Source organism: Onychostoma macrolepis, chromosome 25 (assembly GCF_012432095.1).
Source record: "Onychostoma macrolepis isolate SWU-2019 chromosome 25, ASM1243209v1, whole genome shotgun sequence".
NCBI classification, from domain to species: domain Eukaryota; kingdom Metazoa; phylum Chordata; class Actinopteri; order Cypriniformes; family Cyprinidae; genus Onychostoma; species Onychostoma macrolepis.
In genome coordinates, this window is record NC_081179.1 from 6,242,870 (window position 1) to 6,260,990 (window position 18,121).

At 38.3% G+C, this 18,121-nt stretch overlaps 1 protein-coding gene across 1 annotated transcript in view; it reads right to left on the reverse strand.

Moving 5' to 3' along the window:
- Positions 1-12,973: 12,973 nt before the first annotated feature.
- Positions 12,974-18,121, reverse strand: part of cspg4 (chondroitin sulfate proteoglycan 4) — a 54,843-nt gene continuing 49,695 nt past the window's right edge. Inside the window, exon 10 of the mRNA XM_058767814.1 lies at positions 12,974-17,935. Within this exon, the coding sequence (XP_058623797.1) occupies positions 16,131-17,935 (1,805 nt within the window). The 3' untranslated portion in view covers positions 12,974-16,130. The remainder of the gene's footprint in view (positions 17,936-18,121) is intronic.

The following is an 18,121-nucleotide window of genomic DNA, read 5'->3' on the forward strand; positions in this document are numbered from 1 at the left end:
ATTATTTATGACAATATACAATACAATGCAATGTATTACAATGCACATTATGAATAATTATAATGCATTATACCCTCTAATAGCCTTTTATAATGCATTATACATAAAGGCTTTAAGTAAAGTGTTAGCATGAATGTCTATGGATTAAATCAGTTAGAAATAGCTCTTTTAGGTAAAAATTACAGGTTGCCACTCTTTACAGTATACATAATATTTTTCAATATGCATTTTATCACTTGAAAAATATAATGAATAAACAAAGCTTGCCATGTAAAATTTAGCTTCATTATAAAATGCAGTTTTTCAATTATTATTTTTATTCCTTAACAAAACTATCAAATAATTGTTCTTTAATGTTTATTTTGGGAAATCTGGGACTGCTCAGATATATATTTATATATATATTATATATATATATATATATATATATATAGTTTTATGTTTAAACATAAAAGCTGACCTAAATCTGTTCATCATAATTCCCTTAAATGCTAAAGTAAAACACATATTTCTGGACACATTTAAAAAAAACATTCTTAGCCTGAACGAGATTCCTCTGGAGGTCACAAGATGAATTTTAGACAGATCTGAAACTGCCAGCCATCTTGTGTGCAGATGAGCAGCTGATATAATGGGGGAAAAACTGGGGAAAATGCCTGAAAAAAAAAAAAAAAATTATAGGAATTAGATAATAGCACTCCTGATTCAAGAGATCCTAATTCTTTTTGATTAAATGGGATTAACATTACAATAATACAATGATAATGAGCTTTAAGTTATTTATGAGCATTTATGAGATTTATTTTCTGAACAAATGTAAGTTCGCTCTCACAAAAGCCCTTCAGCCGAGTGTCTCCGTCTGTGACCCCTTAAGCGAACAGATCCATAAATACTGGCTTCAAAGTCTCTTGATGTTTCATCCAGAGGTCTCTCTCTTTTTTTTTTTAAAGAATTTCACTGAATATAGGCCAAAGGTCTTTTGGCGTCTTAAAGTGGAATTATAGAGGAACTTTTTGAAACAGAAATCACATTGCAGGAACACAGAGCAGCTGTCACTGTGATGTAATGATGATCCAATACTGTATGAAGAAGAACAATTGATGTATGAGTGTGTCTGGCAATATAAAGAATGCCAGATGGTCATGTTCTCTTAACATGTAGCGCTTAATCTGGCCTTCCCACAGTTCTTTGCTGCTGGTCTGGAAGAGCTTCTGAGTGTGTGTGTTTAATTTGTAAATAATACAAATTATTGGGAGTATGTTTTACATAATGAAATACTATTTCAGCGTTTATACTTCAAAATTTCATGTTAAAATCAGTGTGTCACTTACTGTTTCGTTGTTATTATTTGTAAAATTTCAATTTCTGAGTCACAATTGTAAACCCTGAATCAAATTTTTTCAGTGTAACAGAAATATTTGAAATACATAAAGATTTAATATTTAATTTTAAGATTCATCATGTTTAATCAAACTGTTAAATATATATATTTTTTAATTTACTCTAATATTAATTTTTATGCATTAATTATAATATTACAATATTAAAATATATTTAAATATACATTATTTAATTATTTGAAAATATACCGAATATTTTCATTATTGTAATTGCTTTGGATAAAAATATATGCTATAGGAAAAAATTATTTTTAATCTTTAATCCACAAGCATGTCACAAAATCCTCATTTTAGTTAAACTTAAGATGTGCAACAGAGTGCTGTGCCAGCTTCATTTAATTAATTAATTAATTAATTTGATGATTTACCAGCATTTTCCCTTAGTCATTCTGCAGAAACCTTGAGGCCATGAAAATGTTATAATATGTATATAGAGAGAGGTTTTTTAAATTTTTTAAATATGATTCATAGTTACTTTGTGCTGTTTTATAAAGAGGGAGTAGACAGTTACCAAACTTTGCAGATGTAGATACTGGATGAAGGCCAGATCAGAGAGAGAGAGAGAGAGGGAGAGATGAGGACATGTTTGGACCACACCCCCTAATTGTGCGACCCTTTCCCTGACTCCGCCCCCTTGTCTTCAAGCCAAGCAACATTCCCAGAAGACAACAGTCACTTCCTCAGAACACTGAGCCTACATTCCTCTCGTGCCTTCAGATCTCCTTAAACAACAAACTCAAAAGCTCCTATTTTCTCAGTTTCTTTCTCAGTTTTTTCATGTCTCATTTGAGGCATCAAGCATCTGTTAATCAAATCCAGTCAGAACTGAATGCAGGACAATACTGGTGGACATCACAAGTCCCTGTTTTTTGATGGATGCGTGAGAATGGAGGAGCCTCCTACAACATAACACACTAAAATCACGTATGCCTGTGGAGAAATCTGAAATCTGGGACTAAGAGTGACGCTGGAGCGCATACAGCTACACATGCTATTCACATCCACTTTAATGCCTCAGCCGTGAGATCATGGGACAATAAGATTCTAGAGCAGTGAAATTATTGAGCAGTGGGATCATAACAAGCGTTGAGATCATACAGCAGTGAAATGCTGATACATGCAAAAAAAGTGAGACCATATAACAGAAGTTTAGAGCAGAGCACTTCTAGAGCAACGAGGTTGAGCAGAGCAGACCTAGGGCATTTAAGAAGTAGGGTTAAAAGAGCAGAGTGGTTATAGAGATGACCATAAAAGAGCAATTGTGATTTAGATGAGCACTCATGTTTCAAAGTGGAAGATTCTAGAGGAACAAGGTTGAAAAGCAGAACGGTTCTTCTGCAGGCTAAAAACGGTAGAGCAGTAAAGAAAAGCAGAAAGGTTATAGAGAAGTAAGAATATAGAACAGAGCAATTATGGAGGTGAAATGTTACAAAAGGAGAGTGGTTTGAATGCATAAAGGTCACAGAACAAAGCAATGTAAGGGTAGGGATACACAAAAGTGACGCCGAAGAGCTAGCACTGAGGAAAGCTGACTGTAGCGTTGCCGAGCATCGCCTGCGTTGGAGCAAAAAAAGTTGCACTAGAACGCACCAGACAGACTACTGCCAAAAGCCAGGTAGCGTGTACACTATGCTATGCTTGCGTGAGAGAACATAACTCTCCCGTACCAGCAGGTGGCAGGAGTCTGTATTCGGCATTCAAACAGGGCAACCGGAAGAGCTAGAGCTGTGGATATACAAAACAAGCAGCACTTGATAAGCTGAATAGCCAATTGGAGTTGTCTTTCTTATTGATGATTCGACAAGCAGTAATGTAGAGCGGCAGAGTCTAAATAGAGCTGTTCTAGTGTAGTTTTTTTTTTAGAGTAGTTATGTTAAAAAGCAGATTAGCTATGTAGAGCATTGAATAAAAGCTATGCAGGAATAGAAAGAAGTGAGATTATAGAACAGCGCAATTACAGAGCAGTAATTCTTAGAAGTAGAGCGGTTCTAGAGCAGTAAACTCACAGAAAAGAGCAGCTAAGTAGAGCAGTGAGGAAAGGCTGAACAGTATAGACAGAAGTAAAATTATAGAACACAGCAATTCAAGAGCAGTAAAGTAGAGCGCAGAGTAACTAAGTAGAGCAGTAAAGGAAAGCAGAGATTATAGAGAAGTGAGATTATAGAACAGAGCCATTACATAGCAGTGAACGTATAAGTAGAGCGGTTCTAGAGCAGTAAACTCACAGAAAAGAGCAGCTAAGTAGAGCAGTGAGGAAAGGCTGAACAGTATAGACAGAAGTAAAATTATAGAACACAACAATTCTAGAGCAGTAAAGTAGAGCGCAGAGTAACTAAGTAGAGCAGTAAAGGAAAGCAGAGATTATAGAGAAGTGAGATTATAGAACAGAGCCATTACATAGCAGTGAACGTATAAGTAGAGCGGTTCTAGAGCAGTAAACTCACAGAAAAGAGCAGCTAAGTAGAGCAGTGAGGAAAGTGTGTGCAGTATAGACAGAAGTAAAATTATAGAACACAACAATTCTAGAGCAGTAAAGTAGAGCGCAGAGTAACTAAGTAGAGCAGTAAAGGAAAGCAGAGATTATACAGAAGTGAGATTATAGAACAGAGCCATTACATAGCAGTGAGCATTATAAGTAGAGCGGTTCTAGAGCAGTAAACTCACAGAAAAGAGCAGCTAAGTAGAGCAGTGAGGAAAGTCTGTGCAGTATAGACAGAAGTAAAATTATAGAACACAACAATTCTAGAGCAGTAAAGTAGAGCGCAGAGTAACTAAGTAGAGCAGTAAAGGAAAGCAGAGATTATAGAGAAGTGAGATTATAGAACAGAGCCATTACAGAGCAGTGAACGTATAAGTAGAGCGGTTCTAGAGCAGTAAACTCACAGAAAAGAGCAGCTAAGTAGAGCAGTGAGGAAAGTCTGTGCAGTATAGACAGAAGTAAAATTATAGAACACAACAATTCTAGAGCAGTAAAGTAGAGCGCAGAGTAACTAGGTAGAGCAGTAAAGGAAAACAGAGATTATACAGAAGTGAGATTATAGAACAGAGCCATTACAGAGCAGTGAACGATAAGTAGAGCGGTTCTAGATCAGTAAACTCACAGAAAAGAGCAGCTAAGTAGAGCAGTGAGGAAAGGCTGAACAGTATAGACAGAAGTAAAATTATAGAACACAACAATTCTAGAGCAGTAAAGTAGAGCGCAGAGTAACTAGGTAGAGCAGTAAAGGAAAACAGAGATTATACAGAAGTGAGATTATAGAACAGAGCCATTACAGAGCAGTGAACGTATAAGTAGAGCGGTTCTAGAGCAGTAAACTCACAGAAAAGAGCAGCTAAGTAGAGCAGTGAGGAAAGGCTGAACAGTATAGACAGAAGTAAAATTATAGAACACAACAATTCTAGAGCAGTAAAGTAGAGCGCAGAGTAACTAAGTAGAGCAGTAAAGGAGAGCAGAGATTATAGAGAAGTGAGATTATAGAACAGAGCCATTACATAGCAGTGAACGTATAAGTAGAGCGGTTCTAGAGCAGTAAACTCACAGAAAATAGCAGCTAAGTAGAGCAGTGAGGAAAGTCTGTGCAGTATAGACAGAAGTAAAATTATAGAACACAACAATTCTAGAGCAGTAATGTAGAGCGCAGAGTAACTAAGTAGAGCAGTAAAGGAAAGCAGAGATTATAGAGAAGTGAGATTATAGAACAGAGCCATTACAGAGCAGTGAACGTATAAGTAGAGCGGTTCTAGAGCAGTAAACTCACAGAAAAGAGCAGCTAAGTAGAGCAGTGAGGAAAGGCTGAACAGTATAGACAGAAGTAAAATTATAGAACACAACAATTCTAGAGCAGTAAAGTAGAGCGCAGAGTAACTAAGTAGAGCAGTAAAGGAAAGCAGAGATTATAGAGAAGTGAGATTATAGAACAGCGCAATTACAGAGCAGTAATCGTATAAGTAAGTACAGGAAGTAAGGTGACAGAACAGGGACAACAGTGACATTAAAAAGCAGAGCAGCTAAGTAGAGCAGCAAGGCTAAGCAGTATAGACAGAAGTAAAATTATAGAACACAGCAATTCTAGAGCAGTAGAGCAATTTGAATGCAGTAAGGCAACATAGCAGTAATTCTAGAGCGGCAACATAAAAAAAAAAAACGGGTAGGAAAAATCTATTAATTTTTTTGATGGTTTGAACATCTATCTATCCTAGAATCGATAAGAACTCATATTAAATAGCTTTATTCTCGTCCTTGCTTTTAAAAAAAAAATAAAAATTGACTAAGAAACCTGGCTAAAACAAGATGATTACATTACTTTAAACGAGTCTACACCCCAAGATTACTGTTACAAACATGAACCGCGTCCAAAAGGTAAAGGGGGAGGTGTTGCTACAATTTATAGAAATATTTTCAGTATCTCTCAGAGGTTGGGTTTCAAGTATAATTCGTTCGAAGTAATGGTGCTTCATATAATGTTATCCAAAGAAACAAGTGTTAATGATAAATCCTGTGATGTTTGTACTGGCTACTGTATACAGGCCACCAGGGCACCATACAGACTTTATTAAAGAATTTTCTGATCTTCTATCGGAGTTAGTGCTGACTGCAGATAAAGTCCTAATCGTTGGTGATTTTAATATCCATGTTGATAATGACAGAGATTCGTTAGGATCAGCATTTATAGACATTCTAAACTCAATTGGTGTTAAACAACACGTGTCAGGACCTACTCATTGTCGAAATCATACTCTAGATTTAATACTGTCACATGGAATTGATGTCAGTGGCGTTGAAATTTTGCAGCAGAGCGATGATATCTCAGATCATTATCTAGTCTCCTGTATATTCCATATAGCTAAAGCTGTAAAGCCAACTTCTTGTTACAAATATGGTAGAACCATTACCTCTACCACAAAAGACTGCTTTATAAATAATCTTCCTGACTTATCTCAGTTCCTCAGCATATCCAATAGCTCAGAACAACTTGATGATGTAACAGGAACTATGGACTCTCTCTTTTCTAGCACTTTAGATGCGGTTGCTCCTTTACGCTTAAGGAAGATTAAGGATAAGAGTCCAACACCGTGGTATAATGAGCACACTCGCGCCCTAAAGAGAGCAGCCCGGAAAATGGAGCGCAGCTGGAGGAAAACTAAATTAGAGGTATTTCGTTTAGCTTGGCGGAAAGTACCCTATCCTACAGAAAAGCATTAAAACTGCTAGATCTGATTACTTTTCGTCTCTTCTAGAAGAAAACAAACATAACCCCGATATTTATTCAATACAGTAACTAAATTAACGAAAAATCAAGCATCAACAGGTGTTGGCATTTCCCAAGAGCATAGCAGTAATGACTTTATGAACTACTTCACTTCCAAGATCGATACTATCAGAGATAAAATTGTATCCCTGCAGCCGTCAGCTACAGTATCGCATCAGATAGCGCACTATAGACCCCTGAGGAACAATTCCACTCATTCTCTACTGTAGGAGAGGAAGAATTGTATAAACTTGTTAAATCATCTAAACCAACATCATGTATGTTAGACCCGATTCCATCTAAACTACTAAAAGAGCTGCTTCCAGAAGTCATAGATCCTCTTTTGGCTATTATTAATTCATCATTGTCATTAGGATATGTCCCCAAAACCTTCAAATTGGCTGTTATTAAGCCTCTCATTAAAAACCACAACTTGACCCCAAAGATCTAGTTAATTACAGACCGATCTCAAATCTCCTTTTCTGTCAAAGATACTAGAAAAGGTAGTATCCTCACAATTATATTCCTTCCTACAGAAAAATGATATCTGTGAGGAATTCCAGTCAGGATTTAGATCGTATCATAGTACTGAGACTGCTCTCATTAGAGTTACAAATGACCTGCTTCTATCATCTGATTGTGGTTGTATCTCTTTATTAGTTCTACTGGATCTTAGCGCTGCGTTCGACACTATCGACCACAACATTCTTTTGAATAGACTACAAAACTTTGTTGGCATTAGTGGAAGTGCCTTAGCATGGTTCAAATCGTACTTATCTGACCGCCATCAGTTCGTAGCAGTGAATGAAGAGGTATCATATCGATCACAAGTGCAGTATGGAGTACCTCAAGGCTCAGTACTAGGGCCGTTACTTTTCACGCCTATATGTTACCCTTGGGAGATATTATCAGGAGACATGGTGTTAGCTTTCACTGTTATGCTGATGATACTCAGCTCTATATTTCTTCGCGGCCCGGTGAAACACACCAAATTGAGAAACTAACGGAATGCATAGTCGATATAAAAACTGGATGACGAGTAATTTTTACTGCTAAATTCTGAAAAACAGAGGTGTTAATTATCGGACCTAAAACCCCACATGTAACCTAGAACATTATCTAACACTTGACGGCTGCTCTGTCAATTCTTCTTCATCAGTCAGGAACCTAGGTGTGCTGTTCGATAGCAATCTGTCATTTGAAAGCCATGTTTCTAGCATCTGTAAAACTGCATTTTTCATCTCAAAAGCATATCTAAATTGCGACCAATGCTCTCAACGTCAAATGCAGAAATGTTAATTCATGCGTTTATGACCTCAAGGTTAGACTATTGTAATGCTTTATTGGGTGGTTGTTCTGCACGCTTGATCAACAAACTACAGTTGGTCCAAAATGCAGCAGCTAGAGTCCTTACTAGAACCAGGAAATATGACCATATTAGCCCGGTTCTGTCAACACTGCACTGGCTCCCTATCAAGCATCGGATAGATTTTAAAATCTTGTTAATTACTTATAAAGCCCTGAATGGTTTAGCTCCTCAGTACTTGAGCGAGCTCTTATCGCATTATAGTCCTCCACGTCCGCTGCGTTCTCAAAACTCTGGCCGTTTGATAATACCTAGAATATCAAAATCGACTGCGGGCGGCAGATCCTTTTCCTATTTAGCACCCAAACTCTGGAACAGTCTACCTAACACTGTTCGGGAGGTAGACACACTCTGTCAGTTTAAATCTAGATTAAAGACCCATCTCTTTAGCCTGGCTTACACATAACACATTAATACGCTTCTATTATTCAAATCCGTTAAAGGATTGTTAGGCTGCATTAATTAGATCAACCGAACCAGGAACACTCCCCATTACACACGATGTACTCGTTACATCGTAAGTTGAATGGCATCTGCGATAATGTTTGTCTGTTTCTTTCCTAGTCTGTTTCTCGGTCCGTGTCCGATCAGATGGTGGGTCGGCGCCGGGAGGTGACGTCTGCGGCCCTGATCGTCGGCGGAGACCAGGACGCCCGGATGACCCCCAGAGATATATCCCCAGATATATCAACCAAAATAACAAAATAACTAAAATATAATAAAATACCTAACTACATAATACTACTATTGTTAGAAATTGCAACAAAATTAAAATAGAAATAGAAACTTTTGAACTGCGGGTTTCGTCTGGTCAGAGGAGAACTGGCCCCCCGACTGAGCCTGGTTTCTCCCAAGGTTTTTTTTTCTCCATTCTGTCACAGAGGGAGTTTTGGTTCCTTGCCGCTGTCGCCTCTGGCTTGCTCAGTTGGGGACACTTAATTTCTAGCGATTATCGCCGATTTGATTGCACAGATACTATTTAAACTAAACTGAGCTAGACAATGACATCTCTGAATTCAATAATGAAATGCCTTTAACTGAAAATTGAGTGTTTAATCTTATCATTATACATTACTGACACTCTATCCTCCAATTTGATACTGTTAAGTGCTTTGACACAATCTGTATTGTAAAAGCGCTATATAAATAAAGGTGACTTGACTTGACTTAACATGGCGTTTAGTGTCAACATCTATACATACACACAACACAGATAAGCTACAATAGGTGTCAGCTGTGTGGTTGCCAACAATGGGTTGGCAATATCGATTTATCGTTTTTAATCAGGTTTCATTCTGATGAACCAAGATCTTTTAGTCTATGCTGTTTTCAGTTGATTCTTGAACAAATATTATTTGTAGGACACCTGCAATCCAATAATCACAATAAGCTTAATGCTCTCTTACTTTTGATATGAAACAAAGTCACGTCTTTCAAATTCTGTCAAATCTATGGAGCAATTTAAACAATTAATGTTGTTTTGGCGCAATTTAATGGAGCATGACAGATCGTCCGCCTCAATTCAAGCAGCACCGCGGAGTGCACACAAACCGATCATATCTTCCTCTTTACTGCTAGTTAAAGGGAAAATAAACATGAATGAACATCAAAAGATGAGTTGAAAGAAACAGTTCGTGTATGGTGTCTCATGTAATAGCTTAATCAGCATTTTAACCTCGGAAAGACTTCAGTAAAACAGTTTGTAAACAATATGTCACAGACTGTAACATTTACCTCAGGAAAGCCATGCAGTGTTCACAGTTAGAAAAATAAGAAGAGCATTTTGCAAATATATCTGCACATATATGTGACCCTGGACGTCAAAACCAGTCTTAAGTGTCAATTTTTCAAAATTGAGATTTATACATCATCTGAAAGCTGAATAAATAAGATTTCCATTGATGTATGGTTTGTTAGGATCGGGCAATATTTGGCTGAGATAAAAATATTTGAAAATCTGGAATCTGAGGGTGCAAAAAAATCTAAATATTGAGAAAATCACCTTTAAAGTTGTCCAAATGAAGTTCTTAGCAATGCATATTACTTATCAAAAATGAAGTTTTGATACATTTACGGTAAGAAATTTACAAAATTTCTTCATGGAACATGATCTTTACTTAATATCCTAATGATTTTTGGCATAAAAGAAAAATGGATAATTTTGACCCATACAATGTATTTTTGGCTATTGCTACAAATATACCCCAGCGACTTAAGACTGGTTTTGTGGTCCAGGGTCACATATTACACATTGGATGTTACATATTCAATCTTACTTAACCTATTAGTGATCTCTTCATTATTTAATGAATGTTTGAATAAATCTGCCATGAAAACTAATTTTTAATATAGCTAGCCAACTGTTAGTGACGGCTGTAAATCAGCATTTTGTATTGTATTACAACAATTGTATTACAAATTAGAGAATCAGTGATATTACAGATAACCTTTTATTCAGGTTATCAGATAGTAAGGTAATAGATGACCATTAAATTGTTGGACAGTTTAATAGTTCATGCTCTAGAACACAGAAACAGAGCGGCCATTGCTCTATCTAAACCCTGCCTCCAGTTTGAGTCAATAACATTGCTGCCAATGAGCCTCTGCCCTGTTATTTGCTGATAAAATACTGGGTGTATTATAGGGAAAACAGACAGCGAGATACGGTAAATAGCCTGATCCTGCTGTGACAGGATGTGTGCCGACTCACCATCTTTATTATTTTTTTTCTTTTTTACAAATTCTTCCTCTCTGTCTGTGGTTCACAAGGTTCTAGGAAAGACAGAGTGAGACACAAACACATCTGACCTGCAAATAAACTTTACATTACAGAGGGAAAACATTATCTGGCAACAGACATGCAATGTTTAGAGAACCCTTAAAAATAAAGCTCCTTCAGTGGTTGTTTGCTTATGAAGACCCGTGTTTCACTGTAGAGGGATTTTGAGGTTGAAAAAAGTTCTTCATGTTACATTATATGTTGAAACCGCTTAAGTGCCCTTCCAGAGCTCGTTCCTCAAACTAACAGTCTACTCAGACTGCATATCTTCTCTGTAGCATCCCTGAGAGCAGCACTATGGAAACTAAAGTCCCTGCAGTTCAGAGACAATGACGACAAGTCTCAAATCACATACCCAGACATGTGGACTCTAACTAGGGCACTACACTTAATATTTCCTGCTGGCTGCTTTCACCCAGAGAACATTTAACTTTAACTACCCAATCCTTTTTAAATCTATTAGTGTATCAGACCATCGTAAACACATTTGACCGTTACAATTGTATTTCGACCAATTAAAAGCAAGATTGCTGGATGATTTCACAGATTCTGAGGTGACCTCAGATGGAAACATGGGGTGTTGTAATAGCAGACTGGAAGCAGGAAAAGCTTATTTAGAGGTTGGAAATGTTAACACAGTTGCAGGATGTAAAAAACAGAACTGTGAGGCACATTTCACCCAGACGGGATGAACAGAAGGAGAAGGGGCCCTTTCATATGATCTACACACGTTTTGGGTCAAGGAAATATATCAACTGCAAATTTGCTTAGTTAATTGCTGCTTGCTAAGGCAAGTATCCCTACTGTTGCTCATATGTACACATACTGATTTTAACCCTGTGCATTACACTGTGGCTAGGCAATTGCAACACTGATTCTGTATGTGTTTTAAAGTAAAGTGCAGTGATTTTTCTGCATGCACACACACCCTAGCATTGACACATCTGACCACTGACAAGAGAAACCACGAGAGAGAAAGCATGAACTCTGGTGACCCCTCTCTTTTTTCTTGACCCTAACATCTGCCTTTCTTTCTCCAAGACTAAAAGACTCAGCAAACCACGAAGCCCTTCTGCATTTCTATGCAAATGTTTCCAGTTTCTGCATTTGAAATGTGCAAGGCGGCAAACAAAGCACCTGCATTTATTGACATATTTTTTTCAAATAAGGTCAGTTTTCAGATCCATTTTTAATGGCTCATATTTTCCTACAATATTTTAAGTAATAATAATAGTAACCCAAAACTTCATATTAGTTTCACATTTATTCACTCGCCTCTGAGACTGAACAGAACAGGGCCCTATTCTTTTGTCTAGGGAGATTGCATGACTGTGCAATTCAATTTATGACCTGCTAGTTAAGAGTGTTTCTGAAATAGCCAAACCCCATAATTAAAAGGGGATGTGCAAATACTTTTGCCTTTGCAGTGTATATTTAAATTGTACTGATTCTCTTTCCCAAATATGTCAATCATTATGCATTGCAACAACCTTTAAGCCTTCCATCATTTAGGCAATGTAATTAAAAACAGGTGCTGTTAAAAAAAAACCCTGCTTGTTTACATAAGTTTCAATGCTTTAGAATCAGAAACCAGAACCAATCAATTCACCTGCATTATTGAGACAGTTTACTTCTTTCTGGGTTCCTTTTTTTTTTTTTTTTTTTTCAAGTGGGCGTGTCGACTGTGTTTGGAGCGCGACCTGATTGGCTGGTTGAGTTGAGCTGTTTTGACTGATTCATATGGTGAGACACTTCAAAACAAAAGTCTTTTAGCTAGCAAATGAGTAAAATAAATAGTTATCTGTTAAATATAAAAGGATATGTAGCAGGTGCCAAAGTAATATGCTGAAAACAGTCATGTCAGCTATAGTAACAAGACTGTGGAGCGTTTGACAGTGAGTGTTGTTCCGAAGAAAGAGCCAAGAAAGTCTGAAGAAAGCGAAAAGGCCGCTGGTAGGAAAGAATGAGCGCAGATGAGAGCTCGTGAAATACTTATGGACACCCTTGCGCCATCTGCTGGTCAAAACGAAGCACAACATGCTGCTGATATTTGCGTTAAACTATATATAAAATGATAGCAATAATAATAATGCATTTTTATTTATTAAATGTATCTTTATTTTATATTAAATATTATATATGATCATTTTAACATGTTATGCAACACAAACATGTGGAACACATCATTCAAGAAACAAAAGCAATCTTTTTTGTTTTTTATTTTGTTGTTGGGACCATGACATATTACTTTTTTCTATAGGGACATAATGAATTGCATGTTCACACACTTTTTAAAAGAGCAAAATCTAAACCGAATATAGATGCTAAAAATAAATAAACACTGGAAATGAAAACTCTCACCCACGAATGAAATCATTGAAGAGCTGGAGGAAAGTGCATTTTGATTCTTATGACAGGTTATGTGACCCGACATAATATATTTACAAGCAAACAAAATTCAAAAACATAAAAAAAAAGAAAAAAAGAAAGAAGAAGAGGGTTGTGGGATTGTACATGGTTTTGGGTTTAAGGTCAACATATTCCCATAAATACCCAGAGAACAAATACCATTGATGTCCTGAGTTTTCATGTGATCTCAATTCTGCTCTGCAGAAACACCGATACAAACGTCCTGAGAGGTCTCAGATAGGATATGGTAACCCCAGGATATGCAGTTAACACTAGCTTAATAAAGAAAAGGGAAAATCAGATCAACAGTGATATAAATTCCATACGCAGTACCTTGGGAACCGATCATGTCTCTATATAATTAAACTCTGGAATGATGTGGAAGAATTGGTCTATGATTATAAGGAACGTCACTATTGTTAGATAAGAAAAGCCAAACAACCGATTAAAATTACAATTAAAATTATACAGTTCAGCCAGTGACGGTCCAAATGATTTACTGCAATTCAGAAAGAACCAGTGACAAATAACTCTTTCTATAAACTTTTTTTTTTAAGAAATAGAAAATGAAAACTCTATTCACTCACCCTCAGGTCGATCCAAACCTGTATGACTTTCTATCATCCGTGGAACACAAAAAAAGGCATTTAGAAAAATCTCCAGGCCACTGTTTCTATACAACAGTGTCTAGCAAACCCAAAAAGCATATATTAATTAAATTTCAGTGACACAAAATATGGAAGACAGAAAGTCATAGTGGTTTTTAACGACATAATGTAAGGTTGAGTACATGAATTGACTGAATTTTCATTTTTGGTGAACTATATTGTTAGCCGAATTTCAGTTTCTTTATTTCAAACACTGCAGAAATATATGTCTCAAATGGCAAACATTATTTTGTAAAAAATGCATATGCTCAGACATACTTTCACCCAGCCATCTAACGACTTACATATTTTTCTGTACTTTTAAACCTAAAACAAAAGTTGTGAACTGAGCTCAGAAACAGCTCTGGAAAATAGATGCTGCTGCCTGAGGAATAATGACCTCATATCTTCCCTGCAGCCAATCAGGACACAGTGTGAATACAGCCACTGCTGACTCACTTCCTGTCCGTGGCTACAGTTCTGGAGGAGAAAACTTTACAGTTCTTCAGTGCCTGTAATCAGTGCAGTGGATGAAAGCATTTACGGACAAAACAATTACAACAAACAGAGTAGAAAAGATAGATTTATAGAAAAATACCTAAAAGCATTCAGTAAGGCTGTTCGTTTTACTTTCACACGACTGATATGATGATTAGTAAACATGAAGTCTCATTTACACTCTCGAACCATTAAATCTCAGCACTGTTTATGTGTCAAAACTGAGAAGTATACGTGGCATGGCTGTGAGATTACTCTTTTTGAGCAGGCACGATAAGATTTCAAAGCGGTACTAGCACCATAATCTGACCAAACAGAATGTATCATTTTTCCAACTGCTGTTACATCTCACACACATTCAAATGTACTAGATTTTTCTATTCATACTCCATTGACCATAATACTGTTGCTTTGTAATACTTCTTTTGACCTGTAGAGGACAGCAGGGAGCTGTGACTCTATGCTTTCCCAGCTTTGGAAGTTTTGTACAAAATAATAAGTAGCCAATAGGCCTAAAGATGTTGGTATACTTTTTCAAACAGGTTGTACAAACACAGGTACCTTCTGTTTCCTCACAAATCCACTGCGTTGTTTCCACCTTCAACATCTGTCGTTTTTCCTGCATTTTCCACATTCTTATACCCATTCTTTACAACATCCCATCTATGGTTGAAATTTACATCATGCACATTAAAAACAGAAAATCAAAGCATACGTTCAGCTTAATAATTCTAAGACTGTTATGCTGTCAATTACAACAGAAAATACGTTATTAACAAGCACTTGCAGTGAGAATCTATGGGGTAATATATTGCAAAGGGTTGAAAATTTGAAATATTTGTTAAAGCACTTATATTAACTACCCAACCTCATTTTCAAACTCTTCCTACTCAAACGCACCTGATTCATTCATGATCAACTCATTAGTAGAAACTCCATAAATAGATCCAGGACATAAAAATGTGTACCGTAGGTGTGCCTCCAGGAATAGGTTTGGGAAAAACTAATCTAAATAATACCTTTTGCAATGGGACTACTTTTCTAGGTGGATGAATTTACCGGCATAATGCTTCTGAGTGGAGTTTAGTGGCTTTACATGGCCATAATTGGTTGAAGTTGGATAACTTTTCACAGAAAAGGCTAGTAGGTCATTTAAAAACAGTAGGTAATTTAGAAAATCGCGTGGCTATACTTCCGTGTGTATTTTAAAGGAGCAATGACTTGCTTCATAGACTTCCACTGTAAGTGCAAGCTATTTTGTTATTTTCTCAGGTAACCAACATCATGTAACAGATGCTGTTGACAGAGCTTAACTTGTATTGAACTTAGAATATTCATTTAAACAAGTGATTATAAAGGTGCCAAATTGTCAGCACAATTTTAAATCACACAATGTGTCACAAAAGAAAACAGGCTGCTGGGAAAATGGCACATCTATTGATTGGTGTTTAAAAGCAACGCAAACATAAACCTAAATAACACTAAAAAATAAGATCTTAAACCATTTACTGCCTAAACATACATAAAAAGGATTGTTCAAACATAACATGTTATGCTCTTGTCCAAAAGTACCTTAAAAGTTGGTTAATTCCACCTCAGTTGAGAAATGACTATTAGAACATCAGTACACACACAGATCTGGCTGTGCCATCTAAGAAACCCTAAACTCAGATATGTGCTGGACTTCAATTCATAAGCATCAATAATGGCAAGAAAACTGTATAACACTGACTGGAATGATTCAAGGCCTTGAAAACACAAGTGTCCGGTCGCCTCCCCTTCTCAAACCCAGTACTGGTTCTTTTTCAGAGCAGGGTTTGTTGTCCGACAGTGCTGTATTAACTCAGGATCCGCCCCTTTGGAGTCCATGTTTGACATGGGGATGTTGTTCGCAGGATCTGTTTTCCTAAAAGTCTCCTGATTCACATCTCCGTTCTTCGGCTTTGCCGCCACCGTTTGGACATTGTGCTTCCCGGTTTTGTTGCGACGGACCAAGTAGTAGGCCAGCATTGCGGCCAGGAGCATGAGTAGGAGGATGACGAGAATGGGAATAAGGATAGCCCACAGTGTATTTCGTCTAGACACCACAGGAGTCGCTGTAGTGCTGCCAGAAGCCACATCACCATCTCCTCTCCACCTGGGCTCGGCTTGACCTGGATCGCTCTTGACGAACACCGGTGGCACTTTGAGCAGTGTAGCACCATACACTCTAGAAGGGTCGTAAGGGACCACATGGAAGCGCAAAACGCACTCTGCAGGAGGAACGCTTTTTTCTTTTAGGAGGAAGCGTGCTTCATCTTGACCTTGACCTCCAGCGTTTTGACCCCCAGTTGTGTTTAAGATCTCCAGAGCTACCCGACCTTCATCCAGGTCTTGTTGGGTGAAGGAACTCACTGGTTGGCCATCATCTTGCCCACCCCTCTTGATGAACCGAGCTCCTTGAGGTTGTTGGATCATGCTGAAGGTTGGAGATGTTCTGGTCTTGTTGGCCAGAGGTGTAGCATCCAGCAACTTTCTGTCTACGAGTACAGTAGCACCTCTGGGGAGCAGGGGATTCTGGGCCACCTTCGCCAGTGGTTTCACGGTAATGTTGAGGACGGAGGACACATTCGCCGCCCTGCTTCGGGCCATAAATGCCACACTATCTCTCGGTGAGGTGGACTTAATGAAACGGACACTCACTCTTCCCTGTTTGATCTGCTTCTGCGTGAAAGCCGATGTGGGCTGTCTGTCCACCATTACGGCTGCATATTTTGGGACACTGGTGATCTTATAGAGTACATCTTCCTCGACAGGACCCCCAGTGGAGGTGCTCAGCATGTCCTCTGTGATTAGCGTCTCGTCATCTCCCTGCCTTACATGGATCTCTGGAGCTTTTTTCAGTATCAGAGACTTGGCCAGGATTCCGATATGCAGCGTGTATGGGTCTGTTTGGTGTTTCCCATCAGACACTATAAATTCCATGAAGCCATCGGACAGACTTCCATCGCTAACAAAAGCAACCCGCCCAGTGTTGATGTCTTCCTGGCTGAACTGGTTGATCCGGTCTCCGGAGTCAGTGTAGATGACATATCCATTAGCTGGATTCTTGGAGATGGTAAATCGGACCTCGTCCGGTGTGCTGTCCTGGTCAACCGTGTTGAGGTAGTTTTTGGAGATGATGGTCGTGGAGCCCTGGAGTGCTTCCAGGAGCAGGTCCAAGCTTACAAGTTCTGGCGGGTTTGAGTCTCGCCGTCTGATGGAGATCAGGAAGATCTCCTCCAGAACCACGGCACCGGGCTGGACTTGCGGAGTGCGGCCACTGGGGTTCAGATGGACCCGGAAAGAGAAGCTATCAGAAGATGCTCCGGAGTCATCGTGATTGTACTCTACATCACCACGTACCACGTCATCCTGCAGGAAACGGGGAGCATCGCGAGGCAGGTCAGACCCCCCGAGAGTGAGTCGTCCATGATCGGGGAACCGACGCACTTCATAGACAATGTCTTGCCCCGTCCGCTTCTGCTCAGGCAAACTGGCCAGCAGGTTAGAAGCATCCAAAACAGAGATGTCAATCAGTTTAGACTGACCCTGCACCACAGACACACCTGCAACACATTAACAAAACACCAAAGGAAAATAATTAAATTACGTTTAATTATTAAACCTGTGTCCTAGAGATTAGCATACAACATGGACCTGGAGGGCTACTGCCCTGCAGAGTTTAGCCAAACCATAATTAAACTCACCTACCGGTAATTTTCTAGTAACTCCGAAGACCTTGATTAGCTTGT